At 47.4% G+C, this 15,465-nt stretch overlaps 1 protein-coding gene across 6 annotated transcripts in view; it reads left to right on the plus strand.

Moving 5' to 3' along the window:
- Window positions 1-15,465, plus strand: part of rufy3 (RUN and FYVE domain containing 3) — a 77,453-nt gene that overhangs the window by 27,887 nt on the left and 34,101 nt on the right. For all 6 annotated transcript variants that reach the window (XR_013580146.1, XM_078567359.1, XM_078567451.1 and 3 more), the window contains exons 2-4: window positions 10,848-11,021; window positions 13,405-13,522; window positions 14,932-15,033. Coding sequence is in view for 5 of the 6 variants with exons in the window: in XM_078567359.1 (XP_078423485.1) it covers window positions 10,848-11,021; window positions 13,405-13,522; window positions 14,932-15,033 (394 nt within the window). In the remaining variant the exon portion in view is untranslated. The remainder of the gene's footprint in view (window positions 1-10,847; window positions 11,022-13,404; window positions 13,523-14,931; window positions 15,034-15,465) is intronic.

A 15,465-nucleotide genomic window follows, 5' to 3' on the forward strand; every position in this document is an offset into this window, starting at 1 on the left:
TGGACCTTGGGAACAGGGGGAGACCATCCTCTCAACCTGTTCCATCATTCATTTAGATCATGATTGATTCGTATCTTCACCTCACTTACCCACCTTGGTTTCATCATTTTTAATCTCCTTTACTCAACAGAAATCTGCCCATCTCCGTTCTCACCCTCCGTTTCGGCAACTGTGGTGGGGGTGGAGGGATCCTGACATCGTCTCTGCGAGGCCTAATTTTTAAGATTATGCCCCTTTTTTTCTGTTGGAAAAGAATGTCGGGTTTGACAGAATTAACCCAACGTGCATTCAGAACACTGTCCCAAAAATCGGAAACCAAGTTTCCTGTCCCTCTCTCTCTCTCTCTCTCTCTCTCTCTCTCTCTCGATGGAGTAGCTGTTTCCACTCACCACCTGAAGCCTTTGATGTTTTCTGTAACACTTCTCCGTGTCCCAACTGTTGTTCTTCTTTGCGTGGAAACATCACCTGAAACTTTGCTGAAACGATGAGGAGAGCTGATTGCTCAGTGTTTTTATTAGTGAAGGGACAGGAAAGAAGGGGCAGCTCTCAGTTAATGTGCACCACTTGATGGCTGCAGTGTTTATAGAAATCACTCCAATCATCTTGGACTTTGTGGCATCCCATTCTTTCTGGTCTGTGTAGAGGAGATTTACTGGAACAGTACCTGGGATGAGGAACTTGGTTAACTGGAGAGATTTGGAGAAGCTGGGCTTGTTCTCATCTCCAAGGGGAGACTTTAATAGACGTGTTCATCATCCTGATGGGTTTTGGTAGAGTAAATAATGAGAACTTGATTCCACTAACAGGAGGGTCGGTAACCAGAGGGGGACACGTTTCAGGTAATTGGCCGCAGAATCAGCTGAAGAGAATCTTTTATTTACTCATCGAGTTGCTGTGATCTGGAAGGCGCTGCCTGAAAGGCTGGTGGAAGCAGATGCAATGGGAGCTTTCAACAGGGAACTGGATAAACACTGGAAGGGAAGATTAAAATTACAGGTCCATGGTGAAAGAACAGGGGGAGTGCAGGGAGCAACTAATCAGATAGGTCTATTGAAGAGCCAGTACAGACACGATGGGCCAAATGGCTTCCTCCTGCACTACCTGATTCTACAATAACTCGGGCTTACCAGTTCAATAGTATTTGTGTTTTTATGTTTGCTTTTTTATGTTTTTCAGGGAATAAAAAAAATCTTGTGGCGTTGAGACAAAATCTAAAATTCTGTGTTTAAAACATGAAGCCAAAAACTTTCAGAAATCTACATTTTAAAAAAAAAAATTAATTCTCTGGATGAGAGTGTCGTTGGCTAGACCAGCATTTATTCCCCATCCCTAATTGCCCTTGAGAAGGTGGTGGTGAGCTGCCTTCTTGAACCGCTGCAGTCCATGTGGTGTAGGTACACCCACAGTGCTGTTAGGGAGGGGGTTCCAGTATTTTGACCCAGCGACAGTGAAGGAACGGCCGATATATTTCCAAGTCAGGATGGTGTGTAAATTAGGGGGGATCTTGCAGGTGGTGGTGTTCCCAAGTGTCTGCTGCCCTTGTTGTGGGTGGTAGGTGTTGCGAGTTTGGAAGGTGATGTTGAAGGAGCTTTGGTGAGTTGCTGCATTGCATTTTGTAGATGGTACACAGTTGCCACGGCGCGTCGGTGTTGGAGGGAGTGATCATTAATGGCTGTCTTCTGATGGGATAGTCATTACCCTGTGTGACTTGAGGCCGAGTGATAAAGATCAGCATAACCCTTTGGTTTACTGCATGATCTACAGAGCTGTTGTGACCAGGTGGGCGCGTGGCTGGGAACTGAAGTAAATTATGTCCACAAAAATAATACTTTTGTGGGAATTAAATGAAAAGTCAGAGCAGCTGTGTTAATCTAAGTGGCACTAAATTGGAGTAAAAGAAAGAGTTGCATTTGTATAGCGCCTTTCATAGGCTGGGAATGTCCCAAAACTCTTTCCAGTTAATGAAGTTGATATGTAGCCACTGTTGTAAAGTAGGAAACGTGGCAGTAAATTTGCACACAGCAAGCTCCCACAAACAGCAATGTGACATAGCCCAGGTAATCTTTTTGGTGATGTTGTTTGAGTTGTAAATATTTGCCAGGACGCTAGGCAGAACTCCCCTGCTCTTCGGAATATTGCCAAGGGATCTTTACATCCATCTGAAAGGGCCTCGATTTCATGGCACCTGCAGGAGTGCAGCACCCTCTCAGCACTGCCCCAGAGTGCCAGTGTAGACCTTTGTGCTGGAGTCTTTGGAGTGGAACCTGAAGTCAAAATGAGAGCTGAGAGAGTACTCACATGGCTGTCTCTGTTCAGGCTGGAATAGTGCACACAAACATTTTATACTGCATAATCTTTTTAATCACAGTTACACTTACAATTGATTAAGGCCAAATTATGAGGGTAGGTTACATAAAATTGACCTTTTATTTCTTTGGACATTTGAAGCTTAAGGGGTGATATTATTGAGGTATTTATAATTGAAAGGATTTAAGTAGATGGATGTAGAGTATGTTTCTCCCTGTAGGGAGACAAAACCGAGGGTCTATAAATATAAGCTCGTCAATCAAATCCAATTGGGAATTCGGGAGATACTCCTTTATCCAGAGAGTGGGAAGAATGTAGAACTCACTTAACATTAGGAATGGTTAAGGTGAATAGCATAGATACATTTAAGGAGAAGCTGGACAAGTATATGAGGGAGAAGGGAATCGAGGGTTATGGTGGTGGATTCAGATGAGTAAAGTTGGGAGGAGGCTCGAATGGAGCATAAACACCGGCATGAACTGGTTTGGCCGAATGGCCTGTTTCTGTGCTGTATATCCTGTGTAGTGATTGACAATTTTAGTGAGAGTTAATTCTCTTGCAGTCCATACACTTGAACTGCTGGTTCAAATATTTGTGAAGATATCACGGCGTTATCTGAGGGGACTCCTGAGCAGCCTGGAGGCTGTGATGTTCAGAGAACAAAGCGACAGAAACGCAAGTTCATTCACTTTTTTTTTGTAAAAATATACTTTATTCATAAAATATCTTCAATCACATTCAAAACCATTTCAAAAACAACATTACAAGGGTACAATCCAGGTTAAACTTTTACAAAATGTATCACCAGGTGCATCAGTACAAACAATATTACAGTCATTTACAGCCTTTCATTTTGATCTGTACAGCCCGAGGGGCTCTAAACAGTTCCCAGTCTCTCGGTGCGCTGTGGTAGAAAGGTCTTAGACAGCGACCCTTCCCCATTGCGCCTTTGCGGCAGCTGCCCCAAGCTTTAGTGCGTCCCTCAGCACGTAGTCCTGGACTTTGGATTGTGCCAGTCCGCAACAATCGGTCGGGGACAACTCTTTGTGCTGGAAGACCAACAAGTTTCGGGCAGACCAAAGCGCGTCTTTCACCGAGTTGATGATCCTCCAGCTGCAGTCGATGTTTGTCTCGGTGTGTGTCCCTGGGAACAGCCCGTAGAGCACAGAGTCCTGTGTCACAGAACTGCTCGGGATGAACCTCGACAGCAACCACTGCATCTCTCTCCAGACTTTCTTTGCAAAGGCACAATCCACAAGGAGGTGAACAACGGTCTCTTCCCCACCACAGCCACCTCGAGGGCAACGTGCAGAGGGGGTGAGACTCCTGGCGTGTAGGAAGGATCTGACGGGGAGGGCCTTTCTCACCACCAGCCAAGCTACGTCTTGGTGCTTGTTGGAAAGTTCTGGCGATGAGGCATTCTGCCAAATGACTTTGACAGTCTGCTCGGGGAACCATCCCACAGGGTCCACCCTCTCCTTTTCCCTCAGGGCCTCTAGGACGTTACGTGCTGACCACTGCCTGATGGACTTGTGGTCAAAGGTGTTTTTCTGCATAAATTTTTCCACCAGGGACAGGTGGTACGGCACGGTCCAACTACTTGGAGCGTTCCGCGGCAGCGTGGCCAGACCCATCCTTCGCAACACCGGGGACAGGTAGAACCTCAGCACGTAGTGACACTTGGTGTTTGCGTACTGAGGGTCTACGCACCGCTTGATGCAGCCACACACAAAGGTGGCCATCAGTATGAGGGCGATGTTGGGCACGTTTTTTCCCCCTTTATCTAGAGGCTTGTACATCGCGTCCCTGCAGACACGATCCATTTTCGACCTCCAGATAAAGCGGAAGATGGCTCGAGTGATCGCCATCGCGCAGGAGTGTGGAATGGGCCAGACCTGCGCCACGTACAGCAACAGCGAGAGTACCTCACACCTGATGACCAGGTTCTTACCCGCAATGGAGAGGGAGCGTCGCTCCCACATGCCCAGTTTCCTTTTCACCATAGCCACTCGCTCCTTCCAATTTCTAACGCATGCCCCGGTCCCTCCGAACCATATCCCCAGCACCTTCAGGCCGTCAGCCCTGACAGTGAAGGGGACAAAGGATCGGTCAGCCCAGTTCCCAAAGAACATGGCCTCGCTCTTCCCACGATTTACCTTGGCTCCCGAGGCCAGTTCGAACTGGTCGCAGACGTGCATCAGTCTGCGCACCGACAGCGGATCCGAGCAGAAAACGGCGACGTCGTCCATGTACAGGGAGGCTTTTACCTGAGTGCCTCCACTGCCTGGGATCGTCACTCCTCTTATGCCCGGATCCTTCCTGATGGACTCGGCAAAGGGTTCTATGCAGCACACGAAAAGGACAGGCGAGAGAGGACAGCCCTGCCTGACTCCAGATTTAATCGGAAAGCTATCTGTTTCCCACCCATTGATTGAGACTGCGCTACTGATGTTAGTGTAGAGCAGTTGGATCCAATTTCGAATTCCCTCCCCAAAGCCCATTTTGGAGAGCACATCCCCCATGTAGGTGTGCGATATTCTGTCAAAGGCCTTCTCCTGATCCAAGCTGATGAGGCAGGTATCCACACCCCTGTCCTGTACATAGGCAATCGTATCCCTGAGCAGCGCCAGGCTGTCAGAGATCTTCCTGCCTGGCACAGAGCAGGTCTGGTCAGGGTGAATCACCAATTCCAGAGCGGATTTGACCCGGTTGGCGATGACCTTGGACAGAATCTTATAGTCCACATTCAACAGTGAAATGGGTCGCCAATTTCTAATTTCCTCCCTTTCCCCCTTGTGCTTGTAGATCAGGGTGATGATGCCTTTCCTCATGGATTCTGACATGCTGCCGGCCAGGAGCATACTCTCGTACACTTCTAGCAGGTCTGGGCCGATCAAGTCCCACAGAGCCGAATACAACTCCGCCGGCAGGCCGTCGCTTCCGGGGGTTTTACTCTTCTCGAAGGACTCGAGGGCCTTAGTCAGTTCGTCAGGAGTTAGCGGTTTGTCTAGGCTCTCCCGCGTACTGTGGTCTAAGACCTCCGTGATAGAGGACAGGAAGGACTGGGAGGCCGTGCTGTCCGTGGGCTTCACGTCATACAGACCGGCATAAAAGGATTTGCTGATCCTCAGAATGTCGGACCGTGATGACTTTACTGAGCCGTCTTCTTCCTTCAGGCTGCTGATCACAGAGCGCTCTCTGTGTACCTTTTGGAAGAAGAAACGTGAGCACGTCTCATCCTGCTCCACGGAGCGGACTCTGGAACGGAAGATGATCTTGGAGGCCTCCGAGGCAAAGTGCGAGGCTTGCTGGCCCTTCACCTCTTGGAGCTCCTCCTTGACATCGACCCCCATCGACTGCAGCCGCAGCAGATTCTGCATCTTTTCCTGGAGTCGGGACATTTCCCTCTGTTCCTTTCTAGCTTTCTGGGTGCCTTTGCGGATGAAAAACCTCTTGATGCTTCCCTTGATCACTTCCCACCAGTGTGTCAGGGACTCAAAGAGGGGTTTCACGGTTCTCCAACCTTTGTAATCCCTCTTGAGCTCCTCAATGTTCTCTGGGGTCAGCAGTTGCACATTTAGCTTCCATGCCCCCCTGCCCACCCTCAGGTCTTCCTCCAAGTGGCAGTCCGCCAGTAGGAGGCAGTGGTCAGAGAAGAACACCGGCTTGACGTCGGTGGATCTGACTGTGAATGCACGGGACACAAACAGGAAGTCTATCCTGGAACGAATGGACCCGTCTGGCCGCGACCAGGTGTATCTACGCTGCGCTCCGTCTGCAGGGTTGCTGAAGACGTCGTGCAGCTTGGCATCCTTAACTGTTTCCATCAGGGATCTGGACGTAGCGTCCAATCTGCTTCCGGCCCTGCCGGATCGTCCAGCCGCATCGATGATGCAGTTGAAGTCCCCGCCCAGAATGACCGGCCTGGAGGTCGCCAGCAGCAGTGGGAGCTGCTGAAAAACCTCCAGCCGCTCAGCCCCTTGTGCCGGGCCGTACACGTTAATTAACCGGAGTGGAGCGTTCTTGTACATTACGTCTGCTACGAGGAGTCGCCCGCCCACCACCTCCTTGACCTCGGAGACGGTGAAGTTGCCTCCCCGCAGCAGAATACCCAGGCCGGAGGAACGAGAGTCGTTTCCGCCCGACCAGATCGATGGCCCGTGGGACCACCATCGTGACCATTGCCTGTAGGAGCTGAGGTGCGGTATCGCACACTCCTGCAGAAACAACAGGTCAGCTTTGACCTTGGCTAGGTAGTCCAAGGTCGCAACACATCGCGTAGTAGATTTAATGCTACGCACATTTATGGATACAATCTTTAAACCCATATTAAAGCATTTATTCTCCTACCAAACCCACTGTCTCTGAGAGTCCCAGACCTTTAGTCTGCTCCTTCATACCCGTAGTGAGCTCAAATTCCTTCACTTTGGATGGGCTGAGGTAGATCTCCTTGGCCGTGTTCTGCTCCAGTGGCATCTGGAGGTTCACGTAGAGAGCGGGTTTTGAGATGACCTTTGCTGGAGAAGCTTCTCCAAAACTCACCCCCTCTGGGGGGTTGCTGTTCCCGGCTTCCTGGAGCTGGGGTGCGATGATTGCCTCACTGCTCCCAGATTCCAGGGGCTGTGGTGCACTGGCCTCCTCAGGTTGCAGGCAAAGTTGGGGTGCGCTGGGCTCCTTGTTGTCTCCAATTTTCTGGAGCTCGGGTGTCTCGTCCTCCAACGCCCTGGAGCTTTGCCGCCTCTTCTGTCGGTGCCGCTCTGGCACTTCCTCATCCGAAGAGCTGCTGCCCTTGTCATCCGTGTCGGATGGGAGACGCCTCTTGCCGCTTCTCTGGGAAACGCCTTTGCTTCTTCTTCGCTCCCTCTTACTTTTCTTGTTCTTCACCGTCCGCCACTCCCCCTGCTGCTTTTCCACTGCTGCCTCCTCCTCCATTGATTCGCTGTCCTGAGGACTGGAAGGTTCAGGGGGTAGTGCTGTTGATTGGCTCTCTGTTGCCTCAATCTCTTTCTCCACCTTGTCTCTCTCTGTGTCCTCCTTTGTCCCGTTGAGCTCCCTGGGGGCCTTGGTGGTTGGAGTGACACGGAACATTTCTTCTGCTTCCCCCTGGTCGGCTTTGGCTGCCTGTGCGTAAGTACGGCAGCGTTTGGGGCAGGTCCTGTAGAGGTGACTTGCCTCGCCACACAGGTTGCAGCACTTGGCCTGTTTGCAGTCTTTTGTCTGGTGCCCTTCCTGTTTGCAGATCTTGCAGAGGGAGGCGCTGCAGTTGGCCGCCACATGACCAGCCTTGCCGCATGAGCGACAATGCTTGGGTTGCCCAGCGTAGACCAGGTAGCCCCGGTTTCCCCCGATGGCGAAACTGGAGGGAGGGTGGAAAATGGCTCCCTTACCATCGGTCTTTAGCGTGACCTTAAACAGGCGTTTGCCTGTCCAGATCCCCAAGTCGTCTCGAATCTCGGTGCCGCTCCCCACCTTATCGAAGTACCTGGTGAGGAAGGTGACCACGTCGGCGACAGGGACGAAGGGGTTGTACACATGCACCATCACCTCACGTTCCCGTTGCAACGGCAGAGAGAAGTGCGGCTCCGCCGTCAGGATCTTCATCTCCGGCAGGTCTCTCTTCTCCTCGAACACCCTCAGGAGCCGGACGCAGTCTGCCACCCGCTTGAACGTGACGTCAAAATAACCGCCTTTGCGGGAGTCGTGCAGGGTGAAGATCTCCGTAGCTTGGAAGCCGCACGCCTTCAACAGGATCCTCCTGGTGAAGAAGCCCCGATCCATAGGTGATCCTCCTTCGTCGCTGTGGTTCACCGTGACTCGGACGGTGATAGGTAATCCACGGTATGGATTTGGATTGCGATTGGTTATCGCCCTTCCATCCCGACCTTGCCTTGGCAGGACCATGGTGTCGCCCCTGCAACACTTGATCTTAGCCAAAAGGCCGAGAAGCGTTCATTCACTGGCAAATCAACAGGCAGGTAGTGCAAGGCCAGTGCGTATGGAAAACCTGTTTGGCTCCGGGTAGCTCTGAACAGAGTTAACACATTTACACTTGAAGCTGAAACAACAGCTTGTATTTGCATAGCATGTTCAAGTTGGTGAAACATCCCAAGGTGCTTCACAGGTGCATCAAACAAACTTTGACAATAAGTCATTTTTGTGACAAAAACAAAAATTGCTGGAAAAACTCAGCAGGACTGACAGCGTCTGTGGAGAGAAAGACAGAGTTAACGTTTCGAGTCCCTATGACCCTTCTTCTGAAGGGTCGAAACGTTAACTCTGTCTTTCTCTCCACAGACTCTGTCAGACCTGCTGAATTTTTCCAGCAATTTTTGTTTTTGTTTCAGATTTCCAGCATCTGCAGTATTTTGCTTTTATCTTAGCCGTTTGCAGCGTTAGGTGACCAAAAGTTTGATTAGGGGTTGGTCTTCTGGAGTGTCTTAAAGAAGAAGAGAGAAGCAGAGATGTTAAAGGAGGGAATCCAGAGCTTGGGCCCAGGCAGCTGTAGGCATGGCCGCTAATGGCGGAGTAGTGGAAATCGGGAATATGCAAGAGGCCTGTTTGGGCGAATGCAGAGATCACGGAGGGTTGTGGAGCTGGAGGAGATTAGAGATAGGGAGGAGCAAGTCCATGGAGGGATTTGAAAACCAGCATGAGAAGTTTAAAATCAAGATGTTGCTTTACCTGGAGCCTATGTAGGTCAGTGAGCACAGGAAAGCTTGTTACTACTCTGAATGAAGTAGAAAAATTGTTGAGGGCAAATTAATCCTAATTAAAATGCCTTTGTTTTTGCTGGATATTGGTAACGAAGGTGTGGGCTCCAAAAATCACTTAAACCCAATTCCAATGAAAAGTTTTGGCAAAACCTATTCAGGGCTGAGTCAGTTTCCTATTTGTATTGTGAGATGGCTCCTGGGCTTTATAAATAGAAGCATACGGTACAAAAGCCAAGGAGTTATATTAAACCTTTAGCTCAGCCTCAACTGGACTATTGAGTCCAATTCTGGGCTCCACACTTTAGGAAGGTTTTGAAGGCCTTAGAGAGGGTGCAACAAAAAGATTTGCGAGAATGGTTCCAGGGATGAGGAGCATCAGTTATATGGAGAGATTGGAGAAGCTGGGGTTGTTCTCCTTGGAGAATGGTGTTAAGAGGTGATTTGATGGAAGTGTTCAAAATCATGAAAGGTTTAGATAGTTTCTGTTTATTTACCGTTTCCAATGGTTGAAGGGTCAGTAACTAGAAGCCATAGATACAAGATGATTGGCAAAAGAACCTCGGGCAGCCCATGGAAAAAATCTTTTTGCACAAGTGGTTAGGATTTGGTACGCGCTGCCTGGAGTGTGAAAGATACGGATTCAGTAATAACTTTCAAAAAGGAATTGGATAAATACTTGAAGAAAAAATTGCAGGAATATGGAGGAGTGGGACTAACTAGATTGCTCTTGGAAAGAGTCAGCACACACTTAATGGGCCAAGTGGCGGCCTCCTCTTGCTTTACTGTTCCATAATTCTAAGGTACTTCCAGATATGTTAAGATTGGATCATTTCTGTGTAAGATATAATGGCCGTTGGCATCAAAACCCAGTGTGTTGGTACCTGAATGACTTTCCAATACAAACATTATTACATTTAACCTGGTAGGATAAGATCAACATTGATATCCACTGAGAATATATTCCACTGACCATAACCCAAAACAAAGTGGAGTCAAGGAAATTTTAGTAACTAGTCAGTGATGCATTCAAATATGTTAACATCCTGAGGATCACTAAAATCTGATTTATTTTTCTTTTTAAAAAAAACATTCTCTCCAGACTCTGAGATGTGCACAGCAAGCTCCCAAAAATAGCTAACTCATAATGACTGTATCATCCATAGGTTGAGGGGTTAATATTGACCAGAACATGGGTGGTAAGTCCCCTGCTTTTCAAAATAGTTGCCATGGGATCTTGTACATCCACCTGAAAGAGCAGACAAGACCTTGACAGTGCAGCACTCCCTCAGTGCCGCACTGCTAGTGTCAGCCTAGATTTTTGTGCTCCTATCTCTTGAACCTGTCTTGGAGGTGAGGTGAGCCATGGCTGACACTAGTTGTTACAGAATATTTGAGGGTGTGCGCAGGGAGAGATCTTCACATCGATGGTTATGTTATTGGATTGGTCCAAAGTTGACTGGTTTCTGGAGAGAAGAATTACTTGACCAGGGTATAGGAATCTTCCAATTGGGTAACTGAGTCCGTTTGCCTTCCAATCAGCCATGGTAAAAGTGGGGCTTTATTATGCTGGATATACTGGGTGACCAATGGTAAGAGCATGGGGTGGGGGCAATTGTAGACAGGTCATGTGATGAAACCTCTAGGAATACATCCAATCGGAGCTCGTAACTCGTGTGTTAATCATAGGTTGTGAGAATTGATGTTGCTGTCCAGTATTCATTAACATTATAGTGTTTTTATCAATAAAGTATATTTTCTGAATTTATTTTACTTGTATCTATTGCCTTGTGCAAGGTGTAAATATTTAATTTCTTTTTAACTTTTCAGACCCCAAGGATCCCATTGCGATTGAGCGGCTGAACTTAATGAATATGGCAAAACTCAGCATAAAGGGTCTAATTGAATCTGCCTTAAACCTGGGAAGATCTCTGGACTCTGACTATGCTCCTCTCCAGCAGTTCTTTGTGGTAATGGAACATTGCCTCAAGCATGGCCTTAAAGGTGGGTTACGCCATGGCTAACGTCTCCCATCTCTCGATGGGTCGTTTTGTAGGGGTCAGCTATTATGTTCAATATTCACCATATGTGGTTAACTAAAAAAAAGTTAAAAATAGTATCAAATTTAAAGAAAAAGCATATAATTATGCAAAGACGGGTGGCAGGTCCAAAGATTGGAAAGAACAGTAAAGAATGACAAAAAGATTAATAAGGACGGAAACATTAGAGTATGAGAAAAAGCTAGCTAGTAATACAAAAACGGATAGTAAGCGTTTCTATAGATATTTAAATAAGAAAAGAGTTAAAGTGAGTGTTGGTCCTATAGAGAGTTAGTCTGGGGAATTGATAATGGAAAGTAGGGAGATGGTGGAAGAACTAAACAGGTATTTTGCTTCGGTCTCCACTAGAGGATTCAAGTAACATCTGGAAATAGATGTAAATCAGGAAATGGAAGGGAGGGAGGAACCCAGGGAAGTGGTATTGAGCAAATAGTTGGGGCTGCGGGCTGACAAATCCCCGAGTCCGAGTGGATGTCACCCGAAGGTCTTGAAAGAAGTGGCTAGTGAGATACTTGATGAGCTGGTTTTAATTTTCCAAAATTCCCTAGATTCGGAGAAGGTTCCATTAGATTGGAAATATGGATGAAGGGACCAAAGGAATGGTCACTAAATTTGCTGATGACACAAAGATAGATAGGAAAGTAAATTGTGAAGAGGACATAAGGAAGGATATGGACGGGTTAAGTGAGTGGGCAAAGATCTGGCAACAAGTGGAGTATAATGTGGGGAAATGTGAAAACGTTCATTTTGGCAGGAAGAATAAAAAAAAATCTTATTATCTAAATGGTGAGAGATTGCAGAGCTCTGAGATTTGGAGGGACCTGGGTGTCCTTGTGCATGAATCACAAAGACTAGTGTGCAGGTACAGCAAGTAATTAGGAAAGCTAATAAAATGTTATCGTTTATTGCAAGGGGAATTGATTACAAAAATAGGGAGGCTATGCTTCATTTATAAAGAGTACTGGTGAGACCACATCTGGAGTACTGTGTACAGTATTGGTCTCCTTACTTAAGGAAAGATCTAAATGCATTAGAAGCAGTTCAGAGAAGGTTTACTAGACTGATACCAGGAGTGGATCGGCTGTCTTGTGGGGAAAGGCTGGACAGGTTAGGCTTATATCCACTGGAATTTAGAGGAGTAAGAGGTGTCTTAATTGGAACCTTTAAGATCCTGAGGGGTCTTGACACGGTGGATGTGGAGAGGATGTTTCCTCTTGTGGGAGAATCTAGAGCTAGGGGTCACTGGTTAAAAATAAGGGGGTCACCCATTTAAGGCACAGATGAGATTTTGTTTTCTGAGGGTTGAGAGTCTTTGGAACTCTCTTCCTCAAAGTGTTGGAAGAGAGTCTTTGAATATTTTTAGGGCAGACCTAGATAGATTCTTGATTAACAAAGGGGTGAAAGGTTATCAGGGGTTGAGGTTACATTCAGATCAGCCATGATCTTATTGAATGACGGAGCAGGCTCGAGGGGCTGAATGGCCTACTCCTGCTCCTAATTCGTATGTATGCATGTTCATATATGACTTAATGAATGCTAAAACAAAATAATTCAATTGACCTCAATAAAGAATATATCCGGATGGTTTGATGACAATGCAATGTCACGGGAGAGGATTGTTCGATATTCAGAGTGATTACGGCACAGAAAGAGGCCTTTCAGCCCACCAAGTCTCTGCCAGCCCCCTGTAGATCAAACTAATCAGTTCCATTCCCCCACTCCAATCCCTAGCTCTGCAAGTTTATCTCCATCAAGTACCCATCCAGTCTTCTTTTGAAATCATTGGTCATCTCCGCTTCCTTGCATCATCAGCCATTGGGAACAGACTTTCTTTGTCTAGCTTATCTAAACATGTCATAATCTTGTATACCTCTATCAGATCTTTGACCCAAAGAGAGGCTGATTGGCCTCCTTCTGTCCTGTATGATCCTATAACAATAACTAATCTGAGGGTCCAGAGAAACTCTCTCATGGTTACAATGAACTAGATGATGATATTGTGGCCTGTGTTACAATTGCTGTCAAATCCATGGAGCAGAAATACTCCTGATGTCCCACTGCTGTAACTCTGGGATGTAGACAGGTCCAAACGTTGGCTGGGAGCTTGCGTTGCCAACTCTCTTGGATTGTCCTGAAGCCTACTTTTCTGTATCACTCTGGCCAATCCTCTAACTCTCTTTTGACTGAATCATTTGAGGGCCCTTTTGTAGTTACCTTAACTTTTAACTTGGGGTTCATTAAATTTGGTGCACGTACATTTGACTGAACTTTAAAAATGTGCTGATTTTACTCCAGTGTTTTGGTTTTGCATATTCTTTTTCAAACAGTTAAGAAAACCTTTCTTGGGCAGAACAAGTCGTTCTGGGGTGCGTTGGAGTTGGTGGAGAAGCTATGTCCCGAAGCTGGTGAAATTACTGTCAGTGTCAAGGACCTTCCGGGTCTTAAGTGAGTACATTCTCTGGAGCTTTGAAGGACGAGAGGTGATCTCATTGAAATGTATAAAATCCTTGAGGGGCTTGACTGGGTAGATGCTGAGGAAATGTTTCCCCCTGGCTGGGGAATCTAGAACTACCAAGTCGGAGTCTCAGAATAAGGAGGTTTGGACACTTTTATAAGGGCAGAATTTTTCATGTGGTGGGTGGGCTTGGCGGGAGTGGGCGGGGCAGGCATGGAGCCAATTGCTGCCCGCGATCAGCTCCACATCGCCATTTCACACAGGCGGGCCAATTAAGGCCCGGCAGGCGTAAGAGGTGACCGGTAGCGCTCAGCGCTACCTGTGCAGGCAGGGTGGAGGGAGGAGGATGGAGAATCGGGGCCAGCGTCTTTCGTGCGTGCGATTGGAAGAGCGTTTCGATCTCCAAGGAACGGGAGCTGCCTCAGGGAGATTGAATCAATATTAAATAAAAGGTTGAAAAATTTATTTAAACATGTCCCCTCGTGTGACTGTGTCACTTGAAGTTGGGACATTTGTGAAAATGTTTTTAGTTATTTAATAAAAGCTTTAGGAAACCTCATCCCGCTCATGGATGAAGTTTCCTAACAAAAAAACGGGAAGGCCGCTTGGGCTTTTCACCCGCCCGACGACCTTGAGGCTGGACGGGCAGCGTTAACAATTACAATAACGGCTTTGTTAATGGCCTTAACGGGCCGGTTACATTTCGGCAGGCGGACAGCAGACTCCGACATCAGCGTGTCAGGCCTGTCCCTGCATACCGACTGAAAACTGCCCCAGGGAAATTGAGGGATAGGGGGATAGTGCAGGGAAGAGGAGTTGAGGTTGAAGATCAGCCATGATCTTACTCGATGGTGGATCAGACTTGAGGAGCTGAATGGTTGACTCCTGCTCCTTTTCCTTATGTTCTTTAAAGTAAGATACTGCCCCAGTTGAATTGCTCGATACATTTGATGAAGAGCCCCCTAATCATAACTGTTCCTACAACATTGTTTTAAATTTATTCTTCATGGGATGTGGATGTCACTGGCAAGGCCAGCATTTGTTGCCCGCCCCTAATTGCCCTTGAACTGAGTGGTTTGCTAGGCCATTTCAGAGAGCAGTGGAGTCAACAACATTTGTGGGAGTCTGGAGTCACATGGTGGGCCAGGCCTAATGGACATCAGTGAACCAGATGGGATTTTACAACAGTCACTAACAGTTGCCATTGTCACCGTGATGAGCTTTCAATTCCAGACTGATTGTATTTAAATTCCACCGGCTGGCATGGTGGGATTTGAACCTGTGGCCCTAGATTGTCAGCCTGGTCCAGTGCCATTACCACTACCCCACCATCTTTTCCCCCTATGCATTTATATAGCACCTTTTTAACATAGTAACCTCAGTCTTTGAATATTTTCAGGACTCCAGTTGGCAGAGGGAGAGCATGGCTGCGTCTAGCTCTGATGCAGAAAAAGCTGTCAGATTATATGAAAGCTTTGATTAATCGGAAGGATCTTCTCAGGTTAGTGTTTTAACATTTCTTGCTCGCTTTGAGAGTTTTTGATGATTCTGGGCACATTGAGCAAGTGGATCCTCATTCGGTGTTTCAAAATTTCAAGCATTTGCCCTTAGCCAGTTTTTTTTTAATTTATTCATGGGATGTGGGTATCACTGGCTAGGCCAGCGTTTATTGCCCATCCCTGGTTGCCCTTGAGAAGGTGGCGGTGAGCTGCCTTCTTGAACCGCTGCAGTCCATGTGGTGTAGGTGCACCCACAGTGCTGTTAGGGAGGGAGTTCCAGGATTTTGACCCAGCGACAGTGAAGGAACGGCCGATATATTTCCAAGTCAGGATGGTGAGTGACTTGGAGGGGAACTTGTAGGTGGTGGTGTTCCCATCTATCTGCTGCGCTTGTCCTTCTAGGTGGCAGAGGTCGTGGGTTTGGAAGGTGCTGT

This window comes from Cetorhinus maximus, chromosome 1 (assembly GCF_964194155.1).
Source record: "Cetorhinus maximus chromosome 1, sCetMax3.hap1.1, whole genome shotgun sequence".
Taxonomy (NCBI): Eukaryota; Metazoa; Chordata; class Chondrichthyes; order Lamniformes; family Cetorhinidae; genus Cetorhinus; species Cetorhinus maximus.